Raw genomic sequence first — 24,567 nt, forward strand, 5'->3', positions numbered from 1 at the left:
AGTGGGAGGAAGAATCATATGGTTAACTGGTTTTAATTTGGTTTGAATTATCATCCTATTATATAAAGATTATTCAGGAATCTAAACATGCGCTTTCTGGCTTTCTGAAAGTGTAGGCAATTCTGTTAAAGGATAGATGTGCTCTGGGATAAGATCATTAAAGCCTGGCCCTATTTGGAGACCTGTCCTGGTCACTCTCCTCAAAGCCTACTCGCTATATCCATAATAGCAACATCCTCCATTTTCAGGAAAACTCCCTACACAATAAGTGTTGGATGAGGTGCTTAAGCCAGTCTCACATTTCATCTTTACAACACTCCCTCTAAGATAAGCATTATTTTTGAATTTTATAGGTGAGGAAAGTGTGTTTGGAAGGTTATGTGACTTACATTGTAGAAAGTAGCACCTTACAAAATTTTGATGATTTTGCAAAATAATTTATAAGGGGGGAAGTTATATGTGAATTATGAGAATGGGCGAATTTATATTTATTGGTACACATATATATTATAGACTTTGATTTAAAATCAAGATGTCCTATCTCCCTATTTTAATCAAAGAGCTTCCTTTTAATTTACGTCAGCTGCTTGTCAATTAAACTGTCCAAAGAAAGGGAAACAAAAGCCAATACTCACAACTGACAAGCACATGAAGTTGATGTGAATGATTTCAGGAGTAGAGCACCAGAAAGCAGCAGCTTCACTGCCATCACTGTGTGGTTTTCTAGGAAAATGTTTTCATTTCCAACAAGATTACAGGGAAAAATTTCCCCAAAGAATTATAGTACCATTGTCTAGCAAACATTAGGTCCTCAAAGAATAGTTATTAATTAGGAAAAATAATAACATAAAAATCTCAAATATCAAAATTCTATAGGGTACTGTTTCACTTTCAGATAAAAAAAATTCTGACTTTTCAGAATATCCTCAAAACAAACAAATGCATACAATGAAATACCTCAAATGCAGGTCCTTTTTAATCATCTCCCTCCTACTTCAGAATAGTTACAGAATAATCTGCTATCCTTAGAGCCTATTCTCCTCAGGGACAATGAGCAGTTGTGTAACTCTTCCATAGTCCACCGTGGCACCCTTTAAAACACTTGTCTCAACACATGGAAGAACATTGGACACACACAATCTAATGCTTGGGAGGAGAAGAAGTGAATAAAAACTACTATGGAATATAGGAGAGCAGAGGGCAGAAGTGGGAGCTAAAGAACAGAGAGAAGTGGTGGCTGATTAAGAATAAAAGAGGATAAAACGAAAGGATAACTTCATATAAAGTTGAATAAGCTCTAAGATCTTCATGGGTTTCCTAGTCCTACCAATCCATAGTATGGTTTTATGTGTTGTACACACATGTACAGTGCTGTGGGTCTAGGACTGTGTATAGGTGCCATCCTTGCATGCAGGATACATTTTGCAGTCACTCAGATGCACAATCACACACGTGCATTTCTGCTAAGTTCCCCATATTCAGTGACATAACGTAGCTGCAAGTCCCAAGTCTAGAATATGGAAGAACATACCTGTAATTTTGTCTCTCACGAGTTTGCAGGATTCTATTTCACCAATGCTCCCAAAGAGACTCCTGAATTCCTCTTGGGTCATATTCTGGGGTAAGTAGTTGACGATGAGGTTAGTTTTGCTGTCATCTGTGGCTGCCCCTGTCTGCATGGGAGAAGGACAGTTTCTGTTGTTGCTGGAGGGTCCATTGCTTGTATTGGATGTCGGGCCATTTGACACCTGAGGCTCCATGGTGCTAATTATCTAAACAAAAGTAATAATAATAAAAGAAACCTTTTGAAATCTGAAAGACACAATCAAAGTCCTTTTAAAATTTTATTTTATTTTATTTTTTGAAAAGGAAGAGAACAAGATGGAAGCAAGATGGAGCAAGAAAGACTGGGTTGTGAACACAGCCACTTTAGAAGCATGTTTTTAACCAAAATGTTAAACTCCCCTTGCTATTTTTAGGCCAGCCCTTAGATTTTGAACACAGACTAGAATGCAGTGGGAACTCTCCCATTATTTTGTTAATGAAAAGCTAATTCCTGTTTTCATTACACAATCACTCTCAGAAATGTATACTTAAGCCACACCAAATTATAATTAAAATGTAAAGTAATAATCATGATTAAAATTATAGTTCCATTAAAGCTGAAAAAGCTAAATATAGAGGGCTACGAGTGTAGATCAAATACAGTACCTGTTTATTAACTATCTCATAAAGTAAAATGACATTGAATTAAGCGGGGCCGTTCCATATGGGAAGGGTTGAGATTTCCACTGATGCTTAAACACTGATCAAACTTGTGATTTTACAAGTACATGCCAGGGAGCTGCAAAATCATCTAATGATTTTTTTTTTTTTTTTTTTTTTAAACCTAGCCATTCGGCTGCTGTTTCTCCCAGACCTCTAATAAAACAAAAAACAAAAAGTTTTTTCCAGGTCTCCACCTTAGGTCCAGTGTAGCCCAAGACTGTCCTCTTGCACATTACTTGGCAGGGGCGGGGAAGGACTTTCTTTGGATTTAAATACTTAATTGAAAAAAGATTTCCTTGGGTGTATGAACTGTCTCAGGCAACATACTAGTGGAAAAAATTAGTAAGAGTTCCTGTCCTCAAGGAGCTTGTAGTCTCCAGGACACAGACAGGTGCATGGCTGGGTGGCAGGACAATAGGCATGAATAGAGGTACAATGACCCCAGCTCACAGAATAAAGGCAATCAGGAACAATGCTGAATGATGATGCTTTTAGATGGAAAATGGGTTTAAACTGAGGGAGCAAGGCCATGGAGATGCCCTGTATGGGGTGACAAAAATGGAAAATCACAAAACTGCAGAGCCAAAAGACACTTTAGGGAATAAAATCTAGCTCAGTATTTTCATGTCTGGGATTAAGTCCAAAGACATCCAGTGACATTGTCATTTCAAGAAAGTGGAGTAAAATCTGGGCCCCTGCATCCAGACTTCCTGGTCTTCTTGGTCCCACCTTTCCATTCTATTTTATCACTGTCCCCTGTTTATCTATCATATGGCTTCTGTCTCCTCTGAAATCACTTCTTAACTCTTAGGCAATGGAATCATGCCCTGCCACTCACTAGCTGTGTGGTATTAGGGAATCAAGGTGTAACAGATATCTGAAAAAGCTAAATATAGAGGGCTAGATATAGAGTAAATCTTATTACTATTACCCTTCCACTGTTCAGAGAATATTTTTTTTGGGGGGGGTAAGCATTTTTGTTGAATATCACATACATGAAGTAAAGTGTACAAACCTCAAGGCTACAAATGCAAAGAATGCTTACAAAGTAAACACAACTGATAACTGGGTACCAACTTTCACATTGTAGCATAGATTGTGACTAGTACCATGAAATCCTCCTGTCCCCTTCTGTCATTTACATCACCCTCCTCAAAGTAACCACCATTCTGACTTTTAATCCATAGATCCCGTTTGCCTAGTTTTGAATGTTTGCATAGAATCATACCACGTGTAGTCTTTTCACCTATCTGAAGTGTCGTGTATATTGTCTGTGTAGCACTATGTTTTTCTTTCCCTATACTATAGAAAATTTAATTGTAGGAAAATGTCACATTTAATTTATCTCTTGATGAACTAGATTGTTTCTAGTTTTCAACTGTCAGAGTTGTTGCTGCTAGGAGCATTATGTACAGTCTTTGGTTAGGTATTTGCACATGTATCTGTTTGGTATATTCCTAGGATTCTGTTTTTGGGGGTTATAAGGTATATGTATATTCAGTTTCAGTAGATACTGCCAATAGTTTTTCAAAGTGGATGTACCAATTTATATTCCCACCGGTAAAGATTGAAAGTTCCAGATCCTCCACATCCTCATCAATGTTCACAGACTGTTTTTTTTTTTTAAACTTATTTTGTTTTTACTTGTTTTCTCATCTGAAGAAGAGTGGTATAGTGGGGGGAGGAAGAAACTAGTTTTGGAGCCAAGACAACAGTTGCCTTAAAATTCTAGTTCTATCACTTATTAGCTGTGACTTTGAGCCTCAGATTTCTCTTCTGGAAAACTAGAATAAAACCTCCCATGCAGGATTGGTTTTCTTTAGGATGAAAGCTCATATATAAGAAGTATCTACAATAAAAAGTACCTAGAGACATCATCACTATTATTCCTCATTATGCCCCAGTGATACTGTTTCGTCTTTTGATGGTCACAAATGGGAAATGAAACCAAAAGAAAAACATGAAGTCTTGAGAAGAGCTAGGGTAATAAAGCAGACTGAGGACGGTGAGTAGCGTCTTAGGTTCTTTACCATCATGCAAGTAATTTAAGTGGCTCCACTTCTCACATCACCAGAACTTTCTTCTTGGCTTCAGGTCAACTGTAGGATTCCAGAAGGCTGGTCCAGACAGCAAGGAGAAAGCAAAAAGCTTCTGAGAAGAATCTTAAACCAAGCTCTCCTCAGAAATGATTGAAACCAGCCAGGTGTGGTGGCATATGCCTATAATCCCAGCAACTCTGGAGGCTGAGGAAGGAGGATCTCAAGTTTGAGGCCAGCTTTAGTAACCTAGCAAGATCCTAAGCAACTTACTAAGACCATGTCTCAAAATAAAAATTCAAATCAGGCTGGGGATGTAGCTCAGTGGTAAATTTCCCCTGGGTTCAATCCCTAGTACAAAACAAACAAACAAACAAACAAAAACAAAAAACTCAAAAAACAAAAAAACCACACACACACACACACAAAAAAAAAAAAAAAAAAAAAAAAAAAAAGATAGAAACTGTGCTCAGCAAAGCCTATTCAGCAGCTCTGCCCACATGGCAAGGGTCCAGGAAAAAAACTGGGGAGCTGGACCCAGCAGGGGTTAGCAGGCATCATTAATGGATAAGATGTTGTAGAGCATCAGCAGAGCTCCTGGCTGGGAGGCAGTTTCTCCATAGCCACACTGTCAGGCCTCCTGGGCCAGCTCTGCATAGCCAAGCTGTCTGGCCTCCTGGGCCTGCAGAGCACCTCCATTTGCTATGTCGTCTCACTGCTTCACTGAGTTAGGTGTCCAGGCAACAAATACAGGAAGAACAGCCAACTCAGTAAGGAACTGGAAAATTGGAGTTTATCCATCTCAGTAGGCCTGGTGGGCAGACCCTCAGAGCAACCCAACTACTGTATTTTTATTTAATGCCACTGGTTCCTCCCAAGACCCCCAAACCAGTCCTACAATCCACAGAGCTGCTTTCTTGCTCACTATCTTTCTCATGTTACCCCTCTCAGAGCTCCCTACAGACACCTAGAAAATATCCTGCACCAAAGTGATGCAGATTTTTTTGGTGCTAATGATGGAGAATATAGAAGAATGTGCACCACCCTTAAGCTTGCTGAGACTCTGTTAGATCAAAAATGTTCAAGTCACCTGACAGGTTCAACTTGTGTCTGATGGACATTCACTTCACAAATGTGGTGAAAGCCAGCATGTGTCCATATGACCATCTTACAGGTATACCTGCTCCCAAAAGGCTTAGGAAGTATCAAGGCTTCAGGTAAAGTAATTTCAGTTCCACTAACAGCCTTCTGTATCTCCTTACATCTTATGTAGATTTTTAAATTTATGTTGACTCCCAAAGTTGAGCCCTATTTGTTTTTTTTTTTTTTGAGCCCTATTTGTAGATTAGACAACCAGTGGTGCCCATAAGATGCAATGTTTGCCACTGAGCTACCTCAAGCGACCATATTCATAAATTAGGTCATGTCATTCTTATGTGATGGAGATGGAGCTCTCTCTGCTCTGCACACACACTAGGTAGTTATACTTTTGTGTATCTAGGAAGGATTAATGAACATACATTCACACAGAATTTTCTCAATAAAAATATATAGTCTGAAAGCTGAAAAACATTTGCAAATGTCTTAATATATCTTATGTAATAAGATCCCTGTCACTGGTCTTAATGGTGCATCCCAGGATACCAGGATACTAAAAAAAAAAAAAATGTAAAAATGCCACATCAAATCTGACATATGAATAAATCAAGAGGATTTTAAAACATTACCTGGAAAATAGGAGAAGTTGCTAAGATGTAAAGATACTGAATATAAAACCGGAGCATTTTAAGGTTATGAGAGATCTTAAAGAGAGGACACCTGTGTTCTCTATTTGGTCTGTTTCAGACCAGAAGTAGAGAAAATGCATATTCGTGGGAAGCACATCATCCAAACAGAGGTTGGTTTGGCAAAATCAGAACACTTGCTTCTTCAGGCTAATGCCTTTGACATTCTAACAGCACAATTTTCATTACAAACAAATATATCAGGTACCCAAGAATGCATATGTACTTTAATGAAACTTTTGGTGTGGGTCTTGCAGCCAATTTTTCAGCTGACCAGGTTCCAAACCCCTGACTTGCCTTCCCCTTCCCTTTTCTAAATGGCAATTAAGAACAAAAAATTATAGTAAGCATCCAGGCAAGAGCATTGAGGAGGTTCAGTTGACTTCAAACTCTAATGGTTGTACAAAGCACTACATTAAATCTTTTATGTTCCTGTGATATATTTTAAGAAACATTATACAGGCAGAAAATTTCAGGGATAAACTATTAGAGCAGTGCACAATAACGTAGGCACTCAAATCCTGTCATTGTAAATGTCGACGGTTTGAATGACTAATTACTCACACTCAACGCATTAACCTCACCCCTCCCACCACTCTTCTCTGCAAAATATACAACAAAAGCAAGCAGGAAGGCCTCAGACATGCAGCTGTGGGATCATCACCAGGGTCCTTTATCTCTGCAGAGGGGAGGTAAGGAGCAGAGGCTATGCCAGCCTCTTTCTCACAGTACTGGGAGTTGGTCGGTGGGGAGAAACCAACCTTGATGGCACCTCCCTTGCCACAATCTGGGTGTCCTTATATCCTCTCAAGGTAACTATAACTCTACTACCAGGACATACCAGGTCATATGCACATAAAAAAGGGTTTATTTTCATTATAGCTAGATCTGTGTATGTGAGATGAACAGAGACAGAGCCCCAGCATGCCAGGCACTGCTCTAGGTAGGGTCCTGGGGATACAGAGATAAAGGCAAAGAATGGGCCCTCGCTGAGTTTACAGTGAGGATACACAAGAGATATCAAAGGACATTGGGGGTCACAGAGGCCAACCCCATAATTTTTAATGAGGAAACTGAAGACCTGAAGAGAGTAAAAGACTTGCCCAAGGTCACACTGCTAGTAAGAGGCAGAAAAAGAGTGGAACCTAGGTGTGCAGATCACTTCACTTGTGTACTCTTGTGACAATGAAGACATGGTCATTTGAATGAGGGTATAATTCTCCATTTGGGGGGCAGCGATGAGGCGGCCCATTTTACCCAATCTCTTCCACTTACCCACTGTCCACCCCACTGCCCACACCAAGGCGGGGGGTGAGACCTATTAGTTAAGCATGCTGATATCACATAGAGTCCCACACTACACTCTCATCTCAGCCCCATTTTAATGATGCATCAGGAGAGAGAAAGTAGAAGCTGGGGGTTTAGGGCAGCCTTTGGTCTTACTGGTATAAAAATGGTACCTGTCCTCGCTAAATTGTCACGAAGACTGAGGAAGACGATGTGCATGGAACAATCAGCACTATTCCTGGCTTGGTAATCCCTCCACAGATATTAGTGATGACTGATGTTAATATTATTAGAAGAGAACAGTGAAAAAGATAAAAAATAAAAAACTCAAAACCTAAGAAATTAGGTTAGAAGTTAGAAGAAAAAGCTAAGAGTAGCAATGTAATCAAAGGACAAAACCTTTTCTTCCTTCCCAAATCTGTTCATATAATATCTTGCTCTTAGCATTCATTCACTCATTAAACAAACAAATATTTGTTGATGAAGAGTCCAAATGTCAGAGGAGAAAGCACATCCTGTGGCCAGGGAAGTCCTTGAAATGTATTAAGCAAGACTACTCTAAAATTCTAGAAGTGTACTTAAGGACTAAAGTACTAAAAATGTGCTTAAAGCCCTTTTAATATTTCTTCCAACAGCTTGTGAATTGCTTACACCTCCCTCCATCCTCCACTATTCATAAAGTTTTAATTTGCTCACATTTAGGAGAAATCAGGCTACAGTTGCATGACTGGTGCTCCTTCTCACAATGGAGAACAGTCATTGTTCAAGGCCTCAGAGAACTCCGAGTGATGCTATAGTCCTCTCATCAATCCTGCCAGTCATGCCATATTGTATCCTTGTCCCAATATTGTCATAAAAAATGGTAGTCTGACAACAAACTGTTGTTTTGTATTTCTGTATTTTAACCTAGTATACACATTCAGGATTTACTTTGTGGGGCAACTAAAGGGCTACAACTCTGCATTACAGGAGTCTACCCTGATGCAGAACTCGCTATTGTCATTGGTCATTCAAGAGCCCATTGCAGGGCCTCTGTGCACCCACACAAGGCTCTCAGCACTCTTCAACTTCCAGTTTTCCACTCTGGGTCTCACTGCTCAATTTATGCAAAGGGATCAAGAGAAAAGAACCATAGAAGGTCACAGGAAAATAGTGTTTCCTTTCCAAATACTCTTCCCTTCTGTTTTCAAACCCCTTTAAATGTCAGCAGTCCCAGAAACTAAGAAAGATGCTGAAGGAATGCACCTAGTGTGAACACATCTCAGGTGTGTATATCTGAGATACACACATGTGTCTTATTAAATATTTTAACGAATATTTAAAGGTGTTTTCTTTTACCATGTTGGAAGGACTTTTGAAAATTTATACATAAAGGCTAACCCTTATGTAATAGAACAAGTGCTCCCAAGAGCATGAAGAATAATGTTTACCAAGGGCAGTCACTGAATCGAGCCATTAAAGAAATAGATTTAAATTATTCATGAGAACAAAAATAAAAGTCCTAATTCTCTTTGTAGGCATTTCCCACTTAACCCTTATAAAATCCTGACATGCAGTATGTTAGACTCTGGTGGAGCAGTCCTGACTACTGCGTTTTGCCCGCCTTTCAAAAGCCTGAACAACAAATCCCCAAAGTTAGAAAATTACACAGCAGACTCTGTGTTTCTGAATACAGACATTATTTTTAGGAATAATTCCTCACTTCTTGCTCCTTGAAAGATACTAAAAATGTCTGTACAGCCCCCCAATTTCATATTTCTTTGAAGTTTCCTCTATAAGCTCATAAAATTCCTTCCTTCCCTCTCCTTTTGTCAAGAGGCTTTAATTGGCTCCATTCCCTTTAGATTAATATTGTTTTCTAAATACAACGTTCCTGGTTATGATTCAACTGTGAAAGACACATGTTATTCATGGGGCCCAAGAGGAGGGGCCAGATCCGTGATCTGATCACTCTCGGAAAAGGGAACTCAGAGGTGATTACTCACACAGACCACTGGCTGCAGACCACACTCCAAGCCCCCCAAACCATTCATACCAAGTTTCTATAGATTCTGCTGGAAGGTAACTAGAAAACTCTAGAAAAAAAATTTAATTTCAACTGGGGAAAACACTGTGACAGCTTAATAATACCTTTGGGCACATGCACAAATAACCTGAAAGACCTATTTACTCTAGGAAGTTCAGTGGTAATAAATTCTCAGTATATCCTTAAAACAAGTGAATTCAATTCAACACAAGCTTATTGGATGCTATTATAGGCCAGAGCATTGTTCTAGGAATTGGAGAAACAAAAATAATTTGGTCTGTGCCCAGTACAGGAAGTTCAAACTGGAAGGATGGCAGAGGAAAACAGGTAAACAAACAATTATTTAAAATCAACTGTAAACAACCCTTTATTTTAAGCAATCCCCTCCAGAGTTCCTCTAATGACTCCCTTCCTTGCCCAAAGCACATGCATTGAACATACTCAGGCTAATCCTGTGCTGTTCTGATACTGAGCTGACAGGGCTGATCTTGGTCTAAATGCCTCTGTACTAAACAAATGCCTGTTTGTAACAAAGAGGGAAGCTTGAGGCATCCCTCCTTTGAAATGGCATCTTCTTCAGTGAGAGGAACACCAGGCATGCCAAAAGTATTCTCAGTGGAGGTAGTCAGGGCTTTTAAAAAATCAGCAGTCGCTGGAGAGAACAAGAGACATTAATACTTAAAATAGCAGGGCCAGCGTGGATATGAAAAGCATAATCAAAATTTAATTTCTCTCAGGCATTATTCTCAAAATCACAGAAATCCAAGTTTTTAATCTTCTTCCCCAGACACATCACGCACACTTCCTCTCCTAAATAAATACTGACCTCCTTTATGCCCTATAGTTTTTTCTTTAGAGCTTTGCTTTGAGCCTAAAATGATTCCCCGGGTGTGTCCACCCTGGTGCAATCCTGGTAAGACTCCTGGGTGTTTAGTTTTAACTGACTTTTATGGCAAACTCTCCAGAGCTGAGGGACAGCTTGACCATCCACTTGATTATAAAAAAGAGGGAATGTTCCTTTATCCCCCACAATTCAGTCCTCCGTTCCAAAATGGCCAGTAAATACTATCAAACTTTCAATATGCTTTTTCATATTTGAAAAAGGCAAATATTTTCATGTTAATATAATTTGCTGGGAAAGCTCAGGCTAATTAAAAAAAAATCAGTTGAAAAACAATATTCCTTTCCATCCTACCACCTAAGCCCCTCAGAACTCTGAATGTTTAATGTGGATAAAATAACTAAAATGCCTAATGATAAACTATGGGTACCTGTTGGGATGGGGACCAGTTGTGATAGTAAATGTGTTATCTTCATCTTCCATACAAAGAGTATTTAATGAATCATTTGAAAAACTGTCCACAGACTGATTAAGTCGGATTTATCTTTTGATTAAATGCATAAGCAATAGCCAATGGCACAGTTCATGTAAACTTAAGTATTGCATATTTATAAAATGCCTGGCTAGTGGCTCAGAGTATGAGCAAACTCATTGAGATTTAGTCATTAAAAGCAAACACGTTTCTAAATTTGCTCAAATTAAAAATTTTAGAAATCTACATAGAAATATATGTACACTCAAATTAAAAATTTCAGAAATCTACATAGAAATATATTTTATTTTGAAATTAAATAGTTGTTTTCTTAACACAGCTGGGGCAGGAAAAGGAGGAGAATTAAGAGGAGTACAGAATGCCTAGAAAAATCTGTGTCGAACAACCTTCTCTTTTTCAAAAAGAATTGTATAATGCCAACCCCTCTTCCAATTGTGCAAGTCAGAAGAGAGAGGTTATTTTGGGGCATTCTGAAGCTAAAGATACTGAATGAAATCAAACAGCTCTCAGTACCTGAATGTGTGTACAGTGGCCATGGTCTATTGTATTCATGGACGATTCGCACAGCTTTATAGTCTCTCTACATGTTCATTAATGAAAAGATGCTGAACATCATTCTGGTAAGATAATTTTAAATTTGAAAATTATTTTATTACACTTGAAGTTTTATTGTTAGTTTCCCCATTCATTGCTTTTCTTTCTTCATTTCATTTCTTTCTTTTTTTAATAATAGAGAAACTTTTGGAAAAAGGACTTTCTGACTTGATAGGAGAACTTTATCCTTCCAACTGCCCCTGAAAGCTTAGTTGGACACCATTTCCCTGAACATTCTCTGGGAAGGTAGAATGAGCAGGAGTAAAAGTGAACTCTGCCAAATCTGTGTTGGTGAGAATTCAGATCTCAACTGGGAGAAATGAGTCTTTGAATTATTCATGGGCAACATGTTTACATAGAAATGAGAAGTTCAAGATTTGCAACTGTCAAGCTTTAAGTGCAATGAAATGGTCTTTCTCATCATTATCAGTAGAAATATAAATTGGCAAAACAGTTCTGCATTTTAGATTCCTATTCTTAGACCCAATGATCCATTCTGAAACTTGGAAACACTTCCAAAATCATGTAGATCAAAAGTACAAATAATATCAAGAAGAGGGAAAAAAACCCACCAGAAGTAACCTAAGTGACTGTCAAGGAAGATGGCTGACATTTAAATAAAGTACCATATTTTTATGGTATGGTATTCTACAATTGTTAAAATTATGTTTATAATGGGTTTTCATAACCTAAGAAAATGTGTATGATCAATGTGGAAAAAGAAATAAAAGATTGATTATCTCAATTATATAAACACATAGAGTAGGAGGGAAAAATAAAAAATGCTAACAATCAATGGTAGGATTAAAGGTGATTGTTATACTTGTCTTAATCATTATTTTGCAATTTAGTCTTGTTTTTATAGTAAGAATATGGCAATTTTACAATCAGAAAGGAAGTTATTTTTAAAATAAGAAAGAAAATGTCAAGTCCTTCAAACCAGTTTGGAGTCACAGTATTAAAAATGATTCTTTTTCCTCCCCAGAGCCATCCTGCAGGATCTCTCCTTGGCCACAGTCTGTTTGTTCCTACATTAGAGGACACATGGGAACCCAAATGAATAAAAATTGCATTTCTTGAAACAGTCTCTGATTCAGTCTCCCCTTCACCTAAATCACTGTGAATTAGCAAGGTTACAATCTTAAGTCTGCCTTATCGCCTGGCAGCAACCTTCAGAGGACAGCAAGGAGAGAAGATGATTTATAAGAAAACCATTCCCTGGATCAGGGAGTGAAAAGTACTGATCCGTTCTAAAAGCTCCTGCTGACAAACTCTGATATTATGAACATTCTGCACTTGGACAAAGGCTCCCACTTTTCTTAATTACATGGTTTGAGCAGGAGCCTGCTTTCAGGATCTGCCCAATCACACAACAGCCATTTATTTTCCCAACCGCAGCTGCCAAAATTTCCCTGATCTCTGTTCTGTGCTCCATCTTCAAGGACATCTTGTGAATGTATGACACTGTCAAGCAGCATTCCACACCATGCTTTTTAAGCCTTGCTCTCTCCCTCCTACATAAGGAGATCCTCCTAATACATTATTTATTAAAAATCTCATGAACAAGAAGGAAAAAGTAGGGAGGCAAAAAAAAAAAAGCCATAAGTATCAGAATATTTCTGTCTGCTCTGAGGCAAATTCTTTATTGTGGCAATGAACCACTAATATTCTCTGTGTGATAGATTTGCTTTTGTTTCGTGGACACCAAAACCAGCTAATTCCTTGGGTCCCTCTTTTTAACAGTTAAGAAAATAGGTCCAGCATCCTGTGTGTAAAGAGCATAGGACCTCACTGCAAACTTTTGCTTTATTTTTTTTTGATTATCTCTTTTTTTTAATTGGTTGTTCAAAACATCACAAAGCTCTTGACATATCATATTTCATACATTTGATACAAGTGGATTATGAACTCCCATTTTTACCCCATATACAGATTGCAGAATCACATTGATTATATATCCATGTTTTTACATATTGCCATACTAGTGACTGTTGTATTCTGCTACCTTTCCTATCCTCTACTATCCCGAATCTTACCTCTGAGTTTACCTGATTTTTTTTATTTTTTAATTTCCCTTTGTCTCAATTTCCTCATTGTTCTGTTTTTTAAAATCTATTGTATATATTTTATGATTTTTCTTATAAAAATAGAATTTTAGATTATAAGAGAGAATAAATAAGTTAATATTTTTGTCTTCACAATCTTTGGCTTGTTTCAAAATATGTTTTTGAAACCTACTAATTAGGCAAAAGTCAAACTGTCATTTTTAAAATTTAGAAATAAGCAGACTTTTAAAAGCATGCAAAGTTTCAAAAATATTACCTTTGTGATATAATTCAAACTGCATAATATGTAATTCTCAGATGAGACCCTTTTAGGGCTAATTTACTATGTTTCTAAGAATATTCTGGGTATGATACATATATGTAAAACTAGCTCACTGAAAACCTTTTATTTCTTTGTACCTTTTCCTTCAAAATCACAAGTACAAAGTAAATTTGATTCCAATTTGGATGCCTTCTATTTCTTTTTCTTGCCTAAATTGCTGTGGCTAGGAATTCCAGAGCTATGCTGAATAGAAGTGGTAAGGGTAGATATTCTTGTCTTGCTCACAATATTAGACAAAGTTTTCAACTTTGAACCATTAAGTATAATGTTATCTGAGTTTTTCGTAAATGGACTTTAATGTGTTGAAGTAATTTCCTACTATACCTACTTTGTTGGAAGTTTTTATCATGAAAGGATGTTAAGTTTTGTCAAATGCTTTTTCTGTATCTAGTAAGATGATCATGTCATTTTGTTAAGATGGCATATCAAATTCATAGATTTGTGTCTGTTGAAACTTTTTTCAATGCAGGGATAGAGTCTACTTTATCCTGGAATGCTCCTTTTAATGTACTGTAGAACTGGATTTGTTAGAGCTTTCTTGAAGATTTTTATATCTATATTCATCAGTGATATTGGCCTTTAACTTTATTTCTTGTAGTTTCCTTGTTTGGCTTTGGTATTGGGGAAATGTTGGCCTTGTAAAATACTTAAAAGTATTCCTTTTTCAATTTTTTTGCAAGAGTTTGAGAAAAATAGTATTAGTTTTTTTAAAAAAAGTATTTCTTTAAAAGAAACTAAGAGTTTTTTTTTTTTGAAAAGATAAAACAAACCTTTAGTTAGACTAATTACAAAAATAGGAGAAAACTCAAAATCAGAAATGAAAGAAGAGACATTACAACTGATATTGGAGATACAAAGGATGATAAGAGACTACTTTGAACAATTATACACTAAAAATTGGATAGCCTAGAAGAAACAGATAAATTCATGGTCACATACAATGAGAGAATCTCTCTCTCTCTCTCTCTCTCTCTCTCTCTCTCTCTCTCTCTCACACACACACACACACACACACACACACATACAGCAAATCTGAACAGAATAGTAATGAATAAGGAAATTTAATCAGTAATAAGAAGTTTCACTTAAAAGAAAATCCCAGGACTTGATGCCTTTGCTGCTCAATCCTGTAAACTACTTACTCTTACCATTTCACATTTTCCTTCAAATGGAATCCCTTTTCAGCATTAAGCATGTTTATTTTTAAAGAAAATCTTATTTTATTTGGTAACTAATAAATGCATTTCACTTGTTGTACATAGATGAAAACTAAAAAATAAGAAAAATAAAATATTAAGTCCCAGTTTAAAAAAAAAAAAAAACAAAGTAAATTTGATAAACTCTTCCAACTTTTGATACATTCTTTTTACCCCAGAAATCTGCTTTTTAAAAATGCAAAAGACTAACAAACATACAGAATCATCTGTTCTTAAGCTAAAGCAACCTCAAATTTCTTTAGTTACAGGCATATTTTAAATAGAGGTATGAACCATAAACATGATCAATAAACATGATATTACCATGCTCCATTTGAATAGTCCCTCCCCACAACCAAGTTAGCTCTTAAAAAAAGAAAAGTAGTACAAAGGAACAAAAACCAAACTAGGTTCCATGACATAAATGAGTCCCTTCGATGGTCCAGAAACCATCATGTTAAATGCTAGGAATACAAAGGAGAAAGAAAGTTTTACTGTCGGCACGGAAGTCAATAAATAAGTAAATGAGTAATTAATATATAATGTCATAAATATAGTCATGGAGGAGTATGTACAAAGTGCCTAGCAAAATCCCTGCCTGGAACCTGGCAAATGCTTAATACATGGAGACCCTGTTGTAATGCTGATTAAAAAGTGCTTTTTGGGTTACATGGGAAAATGTTTTGGCAAGCAATTACCATTAACTCTGTCCTTTGCTACCCACAGTGAGCACATACATAATAAATGGTAACGTGTCTTTATGTATATTAATTCACTTAAATCTCACATAACTTTTCAAAGTGGGCTTTATTACTTCCCCCCACTTAAAAATGTAGAGTGCAGTCACTCTACGCATGATGGAAAAATGCAGCTCCAGACAGTGTTCACTGTCACTCAGCTGGAAATGCAACTTGAACCTAAGACTGAAAAACAGAATTCTGCACCCTTTCCTAAACCTCTGAGGAAAAGTTCAAGCAACATAAATGAAATCTAGTAGTCTTAGAAAAAGTAAATCATCAAATCTGATTAAAACCATCCAGCCACTGTATCTGCTATTAGTCAAGAAATACTGCCAAATAAATGGATGTTGTAGGAAAGATCTTAATTCACAATCCTATGTGGTAAAATGGAGTGAGCACAAGGTTTGGAGTTGATCTGACCTGGTTTAAAAACCAGCTCTAGCTTTGACCTTGGTTTTATCAATTTAAGACTTTCTGAAGTATAATTTGAAAGGTTTAACTCTATTTGCCTTGTGAAAGGTTTAACTCTATTTGCCTTGTGAAGACTTAAAACAACAAATTTGGGGCTGGGGCTGGGGCTGGGGCTTAGTGGCAGAGTGCTTGCCTTTCACAAGTGAGGTACTGGGTTTGATCCTAAGCACCACATTAAAAAATAAAATAAAATAAGGGTATTGTGTCTACCTACAATTAAAAAAAAATTTAAGGCATCTGGTCCAGAGTTTGGCACACAGTAAATACTCAATACATGTTAATTCTCTTTATCCAAATTATAACATGAAAATACCTGCTCAAGAAAATGTACTGTAGGTGGCAAAGATGACTAATCTAAGAGCTGGTAAGATTTATCCTTGGAATTTAATTTCTGAAATAGAAGACTTTAAAATATTACTACTTATCACCCATGCCAGTAGCTATTTCCTTCATCTTCACAAAGCTTCACAAACATTCACTAATAAGTTCTCACAATAATGCCAGATAGGAAGATGTACAGATATATAGATATAAGGGGGAGGGGCTAAGTGAACTCCTTAAAAAATGAATAATGAAAGTACCACTCCCTCATACTTACAAACATGATTTCTATTATCTTTTGCCCTTTCAAAAAAATCCTCCAAGGTGAATGGGTAAAGTCAGACACTTCACAGGTAAATTATCACAGTCATTACAGTTTCTGATTTCCTGCAAGGAAAATGCTCATGTTTTCATGGGAAATTTCCTAACACTGCCACAGTGCACTCTGTATGCTGAGAGCAGAGGGCGCTTCTGGCTTTTTATGAGAACCTGCTCAGGGTGGAAGAGCAGGGTTGTTCCTGTTTTACCCTCCACCTGGATTGTTCTTCCCTTTCTGTGGGTCCTGAGAAGTGGCTACACAGACAGAATGCATGGCAAGAGGATCCTCAAGGCAAGGTCAGAAAGGTGTGGTGGGAAGTGCAGATATAACACAGCAAGTGTTATTCCCCCTAGAAGAAATGAGACCAACCCTTACAAAGCCCTTACAACCACTTGCTTACAAAATAAGAATTCATTAAATCACCACCTTGATTCTGGGGATTTGGGAAACATGTTCACACTTATCACCCCATTAATCTTCATGAAGACCCTGAGAGCTGGGTGAGGTCATTCCTTAAAGAGCAAACAGAAGGTACAGTTATGAGCCCCTGTTCTCGTGGTGGGATTTGAAGTGACGTTTCCTGTTACTGATATCCATCTTCCTCCTTGAACTAAGACAAGCACTGGAAAGCACATCCCAGGCCACACCTTCTGGCACTGGCAATGACAAACCAGAACACAGTATGCTCTCCCCTTTGCCACTCTGCCACCAGGCCTAACATGGTCTTCTCCACCGCCCGCCCCCCCCAAGGCTCCCACTTCTATCCCTTGTACCTATTTCTGTTAGGGACATTCACCTCACAGCTTCAAAACCCTCTAGCTTCCTGTCTTCCTTTGTAACTGGACTGTGAGCTCCTTGAGGACAGAGGTTGTGTTTGATTCATTCACAATCCTAGAGACCAGTGCAGTGCCAGTACACAGCTAGTGCAGAACTCCTGGTTTGATGGTAACACAAATGAATGAATAGATGACTCTCTTGGCCCTCGCCTGTTCCCCATAGCCAAATCTGCTATCCCTGTTGTTCCCTAACTTCTCTGCTTTTACCTCTCCTTCTCAAGATCAGTTTAAAAATAAGAGCACTTCATCCTTTTAAAGCTATGTTGCCCTTATTATTATTTCCCTCAACTACTTTTTTTTTTTTTTTTTTTTTTAGAAAGAGTGAGAGAGAGTGAGAGATTGGGAGAGAGAGAGAGAATTTTAATATTTATTTTTTAGTATTTGGCGGACACAACATCTTTGTATGTGGTGCTGAGGCTCGAACCCGGGCCGCACGCATGCCAGGCAAGTGCGCTACCACTTGAGCCACATCCCCAGCCCACCCTCAACTACATTTAAGCTGTTCCCAAAGACTGCATTTATAAGGAAGGGCCCCCCCACCTTGTGGGTAAAGCTGCATTTAGAGCATCTGATTCTTCATTTCCATACTCCTTCCACTTCTGCTGTCCTTGGTTTTAGACCTAAACTCAGTTCATTTTCACTTTGGGTCAAATCTGGTTGTTGTCTGCAGGACGCTCTCGAGGTTAAGAGCCCCACAGAACATTTCCACTTGTGAGAGTTTCTGCAAGTCACACAAGCCAAGGCCAAAGTCAAAGCCAAAGCCTGTGGGGACACTTAGATTTCACTGAAACAACTCTTAGACCTGGGATTGCCTGGCATGTTACTTCTTTTAAATAAATGAATAAATTATCATATAATTATTCTATATCCATTCAGTTAAATTCATCCAAACATTTATTAAATCTGTTGAACAGCAATAGCTAAGAACACAGGTACCAGAAACTGACTGCCCATGAACAAATTCCTGTGTAGCTATGAACAAGTTACTTAACTACTCTGTCTCAGGTTTTCTGAAATGCAAGGTGACACATGTCGATAAGGTAATGTTGATAGGATTCATAAGAATGTGGCAAAAACTGAGCATGTTATTATTATTAGATAACTGAGTACCATGACACTTGATCCCTCCCCTCTAGTAATTCAGTCTTGGGATGTTAGTAGACAAAAGTTTCAAAATGCCATGAGGCAAGTACTATAATTTGAACACCTTCTGCAATACCTCTTCCATGTTTTTGCATATGTGCTCACTGACATGTTTCTCTTACCACCATCTAACTAACCCTGAAATTTTGCAAAATTCCCTGGAGACTGTCTCACTAAACCCCCCAGCCTCAGGAACCTCTTCTTCCTCCTCTATCCTGGTACTCACCACTTTATACCTTCTGGTCTGATTGGGCGGAGGGCCTGAATTTTGATTGACTTCTTGTTCCTAGCAAGCAGTACACCAAAAGAATTCAACCAGTACCCACTGAATGGATCAGAGATAAGATGTGCAGGATGTGCAGGATGCTAGGAGACTTTATAGGGACAGAACAGGGACATAGGAAGAGACTTCCTTTTTCCCAGCCCACCCAGGCTCCTGAGCATGCTAAGGAACACATGGTTCTATATTTTAAAGTCCCTTTCTTAAGCCTTTTCTCTACTCTTCCTGCTCTATTTATTTTAGACTAACACATCAAGATCAAAACAAATGTGAACTAGTGGCCAATGGGGTCAAATAAATTCTGGGCGAATCACAATACTGAGACCTTACCAGCCACAAGAGGAAGAAAATATTTAGGGCTTTATTCAGAGTTCTGCACAAAAAGTATGTTGCCAAATGCTTGGAAAATTATTCCTTTCTTACATGTGTTTGATGAAGAGTTTTTTTTTTTCCAACTAGTTTTAAGTCTACACATTGCTAATTGAAACAAAGGAGATTTGGGACAAGAATAAACTGCACTTTTCTCTCAAAAATTTAATCTAATTTTAAGGAATAGTATACACAATGGCAAGAGGAAATAAAAATATATAAAAGTTTATGTCTGTAATCTAAAACTAATGCTTTCCAGTTGCTCACTCTGGAGCATAAAGTAGCTTTATTTACAATTCCAGTTAGTAAGGAGTCCTTCCCTGAATATCTTTGACCTATGAAAATAATCAAATCATCCTTTCCTCTCACCCCACATTCAAAAGCAAATATTCTCACTTATTACAAGAAAGAATTGAACTCCAAGCCCTTACAAGATTTCAGACTCCAAAGCCTTTTTATCATGTGCTTTTCTTCAGAGATCCTCAGGCCTCTCAGGGCTGGTGACCCCAGCGGGATGGAGACAACACAGCTTTGTGATAGGGACTGGCTGTCTCAGTCTCTATCACACTGATTTGGAGCAAATCCAATCTTATTTTCCTTTGGCATCTACAAAATCCTTTCTGAGATCGTATATCCTCAGTTTTGAGATTATCTGCTCTCCTTTTTGAAAGCTGTGGAATGGGAAGTAGGTTTCATATTTCAGTCTAAATCTTCTCTCCCTGTGAGCCCTGAAATAAATGACCAATATCTAAAATGCCCACTGTAGGTGGACTGAACTAGTTTTTAAATTCCTCCTTTATTAACTGCTTTCTGTGTACCAGAACGTGAACTCAGGCTCTTTACATAAACTGTTTAATAAATCATCTAAGCAAGTCTATGAGGAAGGTATTATTAAGCCCCATTAAGACAAGAAAATCGAGTCTGGGACCAGTTAGTGACTGCCAAGACCACACCAAAATAAGTGGGAGAAGGAATAAAAATTAAATGAAAGGAATAAAATAAAACAAAAAAATCCAATTTCTTAGCCTCCAAAGCTGATACTCTTAATTATTAGAATACTCCATAGAGATGTGGAATCCTATGCTAATATCAATGACTATTACACCTTCAAGTTTCAGGTTCCCACACTGGAGCCATCAGGAATCATATAGGCTTACCTGATGAGATATCCTGTCTTCAGCAGGATGACTGGTCAAATCCTCCTTCTGATTTTCTTGGGACATTTAACCCAGTTTACAGCCAAATACAGGAAAATAGGAAAGAGCCTTTTCCTCATTACTGGGAGCCTGGCCTATTTATGAGTTCTCTACGATGGAATTTCTTGAGGCTCAGACATCTCAACACAGTTGTTCAATTGTCTGCTACATTCTAGGGATGAGCACCTTATAGCCAGTTCAGGTTGGCAGGCCTGCCACGCCACAAGTTGGCAGTTGGACATATAAAGCTATACCTTTCAGAACAGGACACTGACTACTCCAGCTTATCAAACAGAAGCAAGACACTGCATGAGCTCTTGTGGCCTCACTGTGTTCAAAAACAAGTACGTACCAGTGTCACTCTGTAAGCCATTATTTCTTATTTTTTAAAATAGCATTTTATTATGTAAAATTATAAAATTTCACATAGGTTTTCACATGGTGGGTAACATTTACTAGTATCTACTGCTTTACTTACTCTGTTGTCTGTCTTCCCTGACTAAAACAAAAGCTCCACAATTGCAGGGACTTATCTAGTCAGTGCTGTTATCTCTAGCACCTAGGACAGTGTCTGGCAGAGCCGGCACTAAGCAAATATTTGAAAATGGGACACAAATTAATATTGTATGATAATAATAATGATAATCTTTATCAGTATATATTCCAAGTATTGTTTTCTTTTTAAAATATTTTCTTTTATGGTACTGGGGATTGGACCCAGGGGCACTGTACCATAGAGCTACATATTTTTTATTTTGAGACAGAGTCCTTCCATGTTGCAGAGGCTGGCCTTGAACGTGAGATCCTCCTGCCTCTTTCTCTAGAATAAACAGGAATTATGGGCAGAGTAACTCGGATTTAGACCAGGAAACTGAGGCTTGGGTGAATTAGTGACTTTGCCAAGACCACACCACAATAAGTGTGGAAAGGAAATAATAATCCTATCTTAGGCTCCAAAGCTGATATTTTAATGAACAGAACACTCTTATGGGCCATCATACCAGGCCAAGTACTGTTTTAAGTATTTAACATACATTGGCCCACTAAGTCCTCACAACAACCCTAGCATATAGACAAAGAAATTGAGGCACAGGGAGTAGAAGTGATTTTTCCAAGGCCTCAGCTGGTAATCCTGATAAACAGGATTTGAACTTAGGCAGTCCAGATCAAAAGTCCTTATTAATAACCACTAGTCATTAGTCCTTACCTTTGAAGGGATGAGTAATTCAAAACAGGGCAGAGAACATGGGTTTGGGAATCAAACAAACTAGGCTTTGAATTCAAGTCTGACATTTCCTAGCCAGGTGACCTTACACAACTTACTTAAGTTACGTACGTGGTGCTCTTCAAAGTGGGGACAAAAATACTTGCTTCCAGAGTAGTTGTGAAATTTAATGAGATAATCTAAATTCTTTTTGAAAAGTCTGACACACACACAATACAAAGGTCGATATTATTGTGATGTATCACCGTTAACTGTGTGGTACAGAGAGTAAGTGACATAAAGGAGTCTAGAAGGAAGAATTACTGAGGAATTACAGGTGAGTCATGGTGATTAGGAAAAGTTTCATGTAAATAGACATTCTCAAGATCTTCAGCTCAAACTTGCACTACTGTGGCTGCTGAGCAACAGCAGTTTCAAAATTAGTCTTCATAACAAAAGGGGGCTTTTCATCCAAGAGCCCACTCATAGACTAGAGCAGGATACTCATAGTGTATTTCTGATAAAAACTCATTATGAAAAACCTAACTGACATTCAACTACATCATTTGGGTAACACTTGATAACTAAGCATGAACTAGGTGCCAGGCACAGATACAAATCAAGTCCTGATTGTTGAAGTTCTGGTGAAATGAGACAAATCTGCAGATGATTATGCGATAGGAAAGCCAATGATGGAAGGACATTGGTAGAAGTGGTTCTAACCCAGAGTTAGGAAAGCCTTACTGGATGAGATGGAAACCTGTTTGTCTTATGAAACCAGATGAGGTGAGATGAAGGATGTTGGAAACCAGTGAGTCTCTCTGCACACAGCAGATGGAACAGCATGGTATAGTTCTACAGTGGAGCATGAACAGAAAGCAGGGAGCAGCAGGACAGGAGGCTGGAAAAGCAGAGCAGGGGCCAGGCCACAGATGTTCTCCTGGGCCTTGGGAAGGCAGCTAGACTTGGTCTTGAGCCACACACTAATTAAGAAGTCCTTTCTTTCTTTCTTTCGTTGTCAATGGACTATTTATTTATTTATTTATTTACATGCGGTGCTGAGAATTGAACCCAGTGCCTCACACATGCTAGGCAAGTGCTCTACCACTGAGCCACAACCCGAGCCCTTAAGAAGTCATTTCTGAGACCTCGTCTGTATTGGGTTCCTCTAGCAAATATACTGTTTCCCTATGATATACCAACAAAACAGCACTGAGAAAGAAAGAACCTCTTATTTTTTTAGTCCCATTGCTGAATTTTCTTTAGGGTCCTATTTTCTTCCTGAATAGAATCACAGGCATTTTTAGCATTAGTATAGTTTATCACTACCTCATGATACTGTTCTCCTTTTGTGCTCTAAAGTCATTGAAAATTCAACTCTGTTCAGCAAATGTTTCCCTCCTTTCTCCAGCACAGTACCCTGAACAACTTTGTAAATATTTGCTGAATTGGGCTGGATTCATCAAGTAACTATGGTATAAGGTAGCAATGTGCCAATAGACAAGGCTAGGACCCAGGGGTAGGAAGAAATAAAAAGAAGACTGTCACAGCACTCTTGCCTAAATAAACATAAAACTCTGATGATACAAGTGAGACACATACATGACAATAATAGACATACTCCAAGGAAGGCTATGGGGTGCTCCATTCTCTCTCTCTTGGCCTTTGCAGGTGGTGGGAGTCTAAATCCCACATCTCACAGCACTCTTATCAAACATTTCCCTGAGGGTAGAGGACTATGTGTCCCTTACTACTAAATCCTCAGAGACCACCCAATTCATAAGTATTTATCAAATGGATCTATTTAATCCTCACAACCTTGTGCAGTATGAAACATTTTTCAAGTGTGTAAATTGAGGCTCAGAAAAGTAATGTGACTTGCTTGAGGTATATGTCTAATGCGTTGCTTAGTAAATATAACAATAGCAGCAATTGTTATTATTGTTGTTGTTTTTCTAATTCTAAGGAAGCCTACTCTTCATTTATCATTCTCCAAATGTCTCTGCCATAGGATTCTCTTTTCATACTAAGATGGAAAATGTTCTCTTTGGCTGAATGGAACTTGAGGTTTACAATTTGAATTCTTGAGCTCTTGTTGGCTTTTCTCTGACGTTGTGGGAACTCCATAAAATACTGGGTAGTTTAGGACAGATGGATCTGCCCACATCACAAGTAAGGACATCTACACAGCTAGGTGCAGTAAAAAATGCATAACAATTTTTAGCACAAAGCTTCTCCATTTCCTTCCCAGTTCCTGGGTAAGAATTAACCCAACTTCCGTGAATCTTCAATGCCTACTATGTGCCAGGTGCTTTTCTCAGTACTTCCAAAATAAAATACATGGTATGAAATGCTCTGCCCCCTTTACCATCTTCTGTTATTAAACCACAGTAAAATCCCAAGAGCAGCTGGTAAACCCTGAAGGGCAGAGACCACATAGATGAATACAGTGCTAATATATAGTAGGCATTTTAATACATTTTTATGGAATTGAAAAAATCTTTTAAAATTTGCTCTGGAATCAGACAAATGGGTTCAAATAAAATCCTGGCCTACCAATAACTGGCCACATAACTTAAATTTATCTCTTAAAACCTCAGTTAGGGGCTATGCCTGTGGTTCAGAGGCACAACACTTGCCTAGCATGTGTTAGGCATTGGGATGGATCCTCAGTACCACATAAAAATAAACAAATAAAATAAAGGCATTCTGTCCACCTACAATTACAAAAAAATAAATAAATAAAAATTAAAAAACCCTCAACTCAGCCATAGA

General features: G+C 38.0%; 1 protein-coding gene across 5 annotated transcripts in view; it reads right to left on the minus strand.

The window, feature by feature from the left end:
* Positions 1-24,567, minus strand: part of Elavl4 (ELAV like RNA binding protein 4) — an 84,688-nt gene that overhangs the window by 44,500 nt on the left and 15,621 nt on the right. For 3 of the 5 annotated variants that reach the window (XM_076862782.1, XM_076862781.1, XM_076862785.1), the window contains one exon: positions 1,532-1,772. In XM_076862782.1, coding sequence (XP_076718897.1) covers positions 1,532-1,772 — 241 coding nt within the window. Of the gene's footprint in view, positions 1-1,531; positions 1,773-24,567 lie in introns of those variants that run through there. The other 2 variants (XM_076862784.1, XM_076862786.1) reach the window with 1 other exon arrangement.

This window comes from Callospermophilus lateralis, chromosome 7 (genome assembly GCF_048772815.1).
Source record: "Callospermophilus lateralis isolate mCalLat2 chromosome 7, mCalLat2.hap1, whole genome shotgun sequence".
Classification (NCBI taxonomy): domain Eukaryota; kingdom Metazoa; phylum Chordata; class Mammalia; order Rodentia; family Sciuridae; genus Callospermophilus; species Callospermophilus lateralis.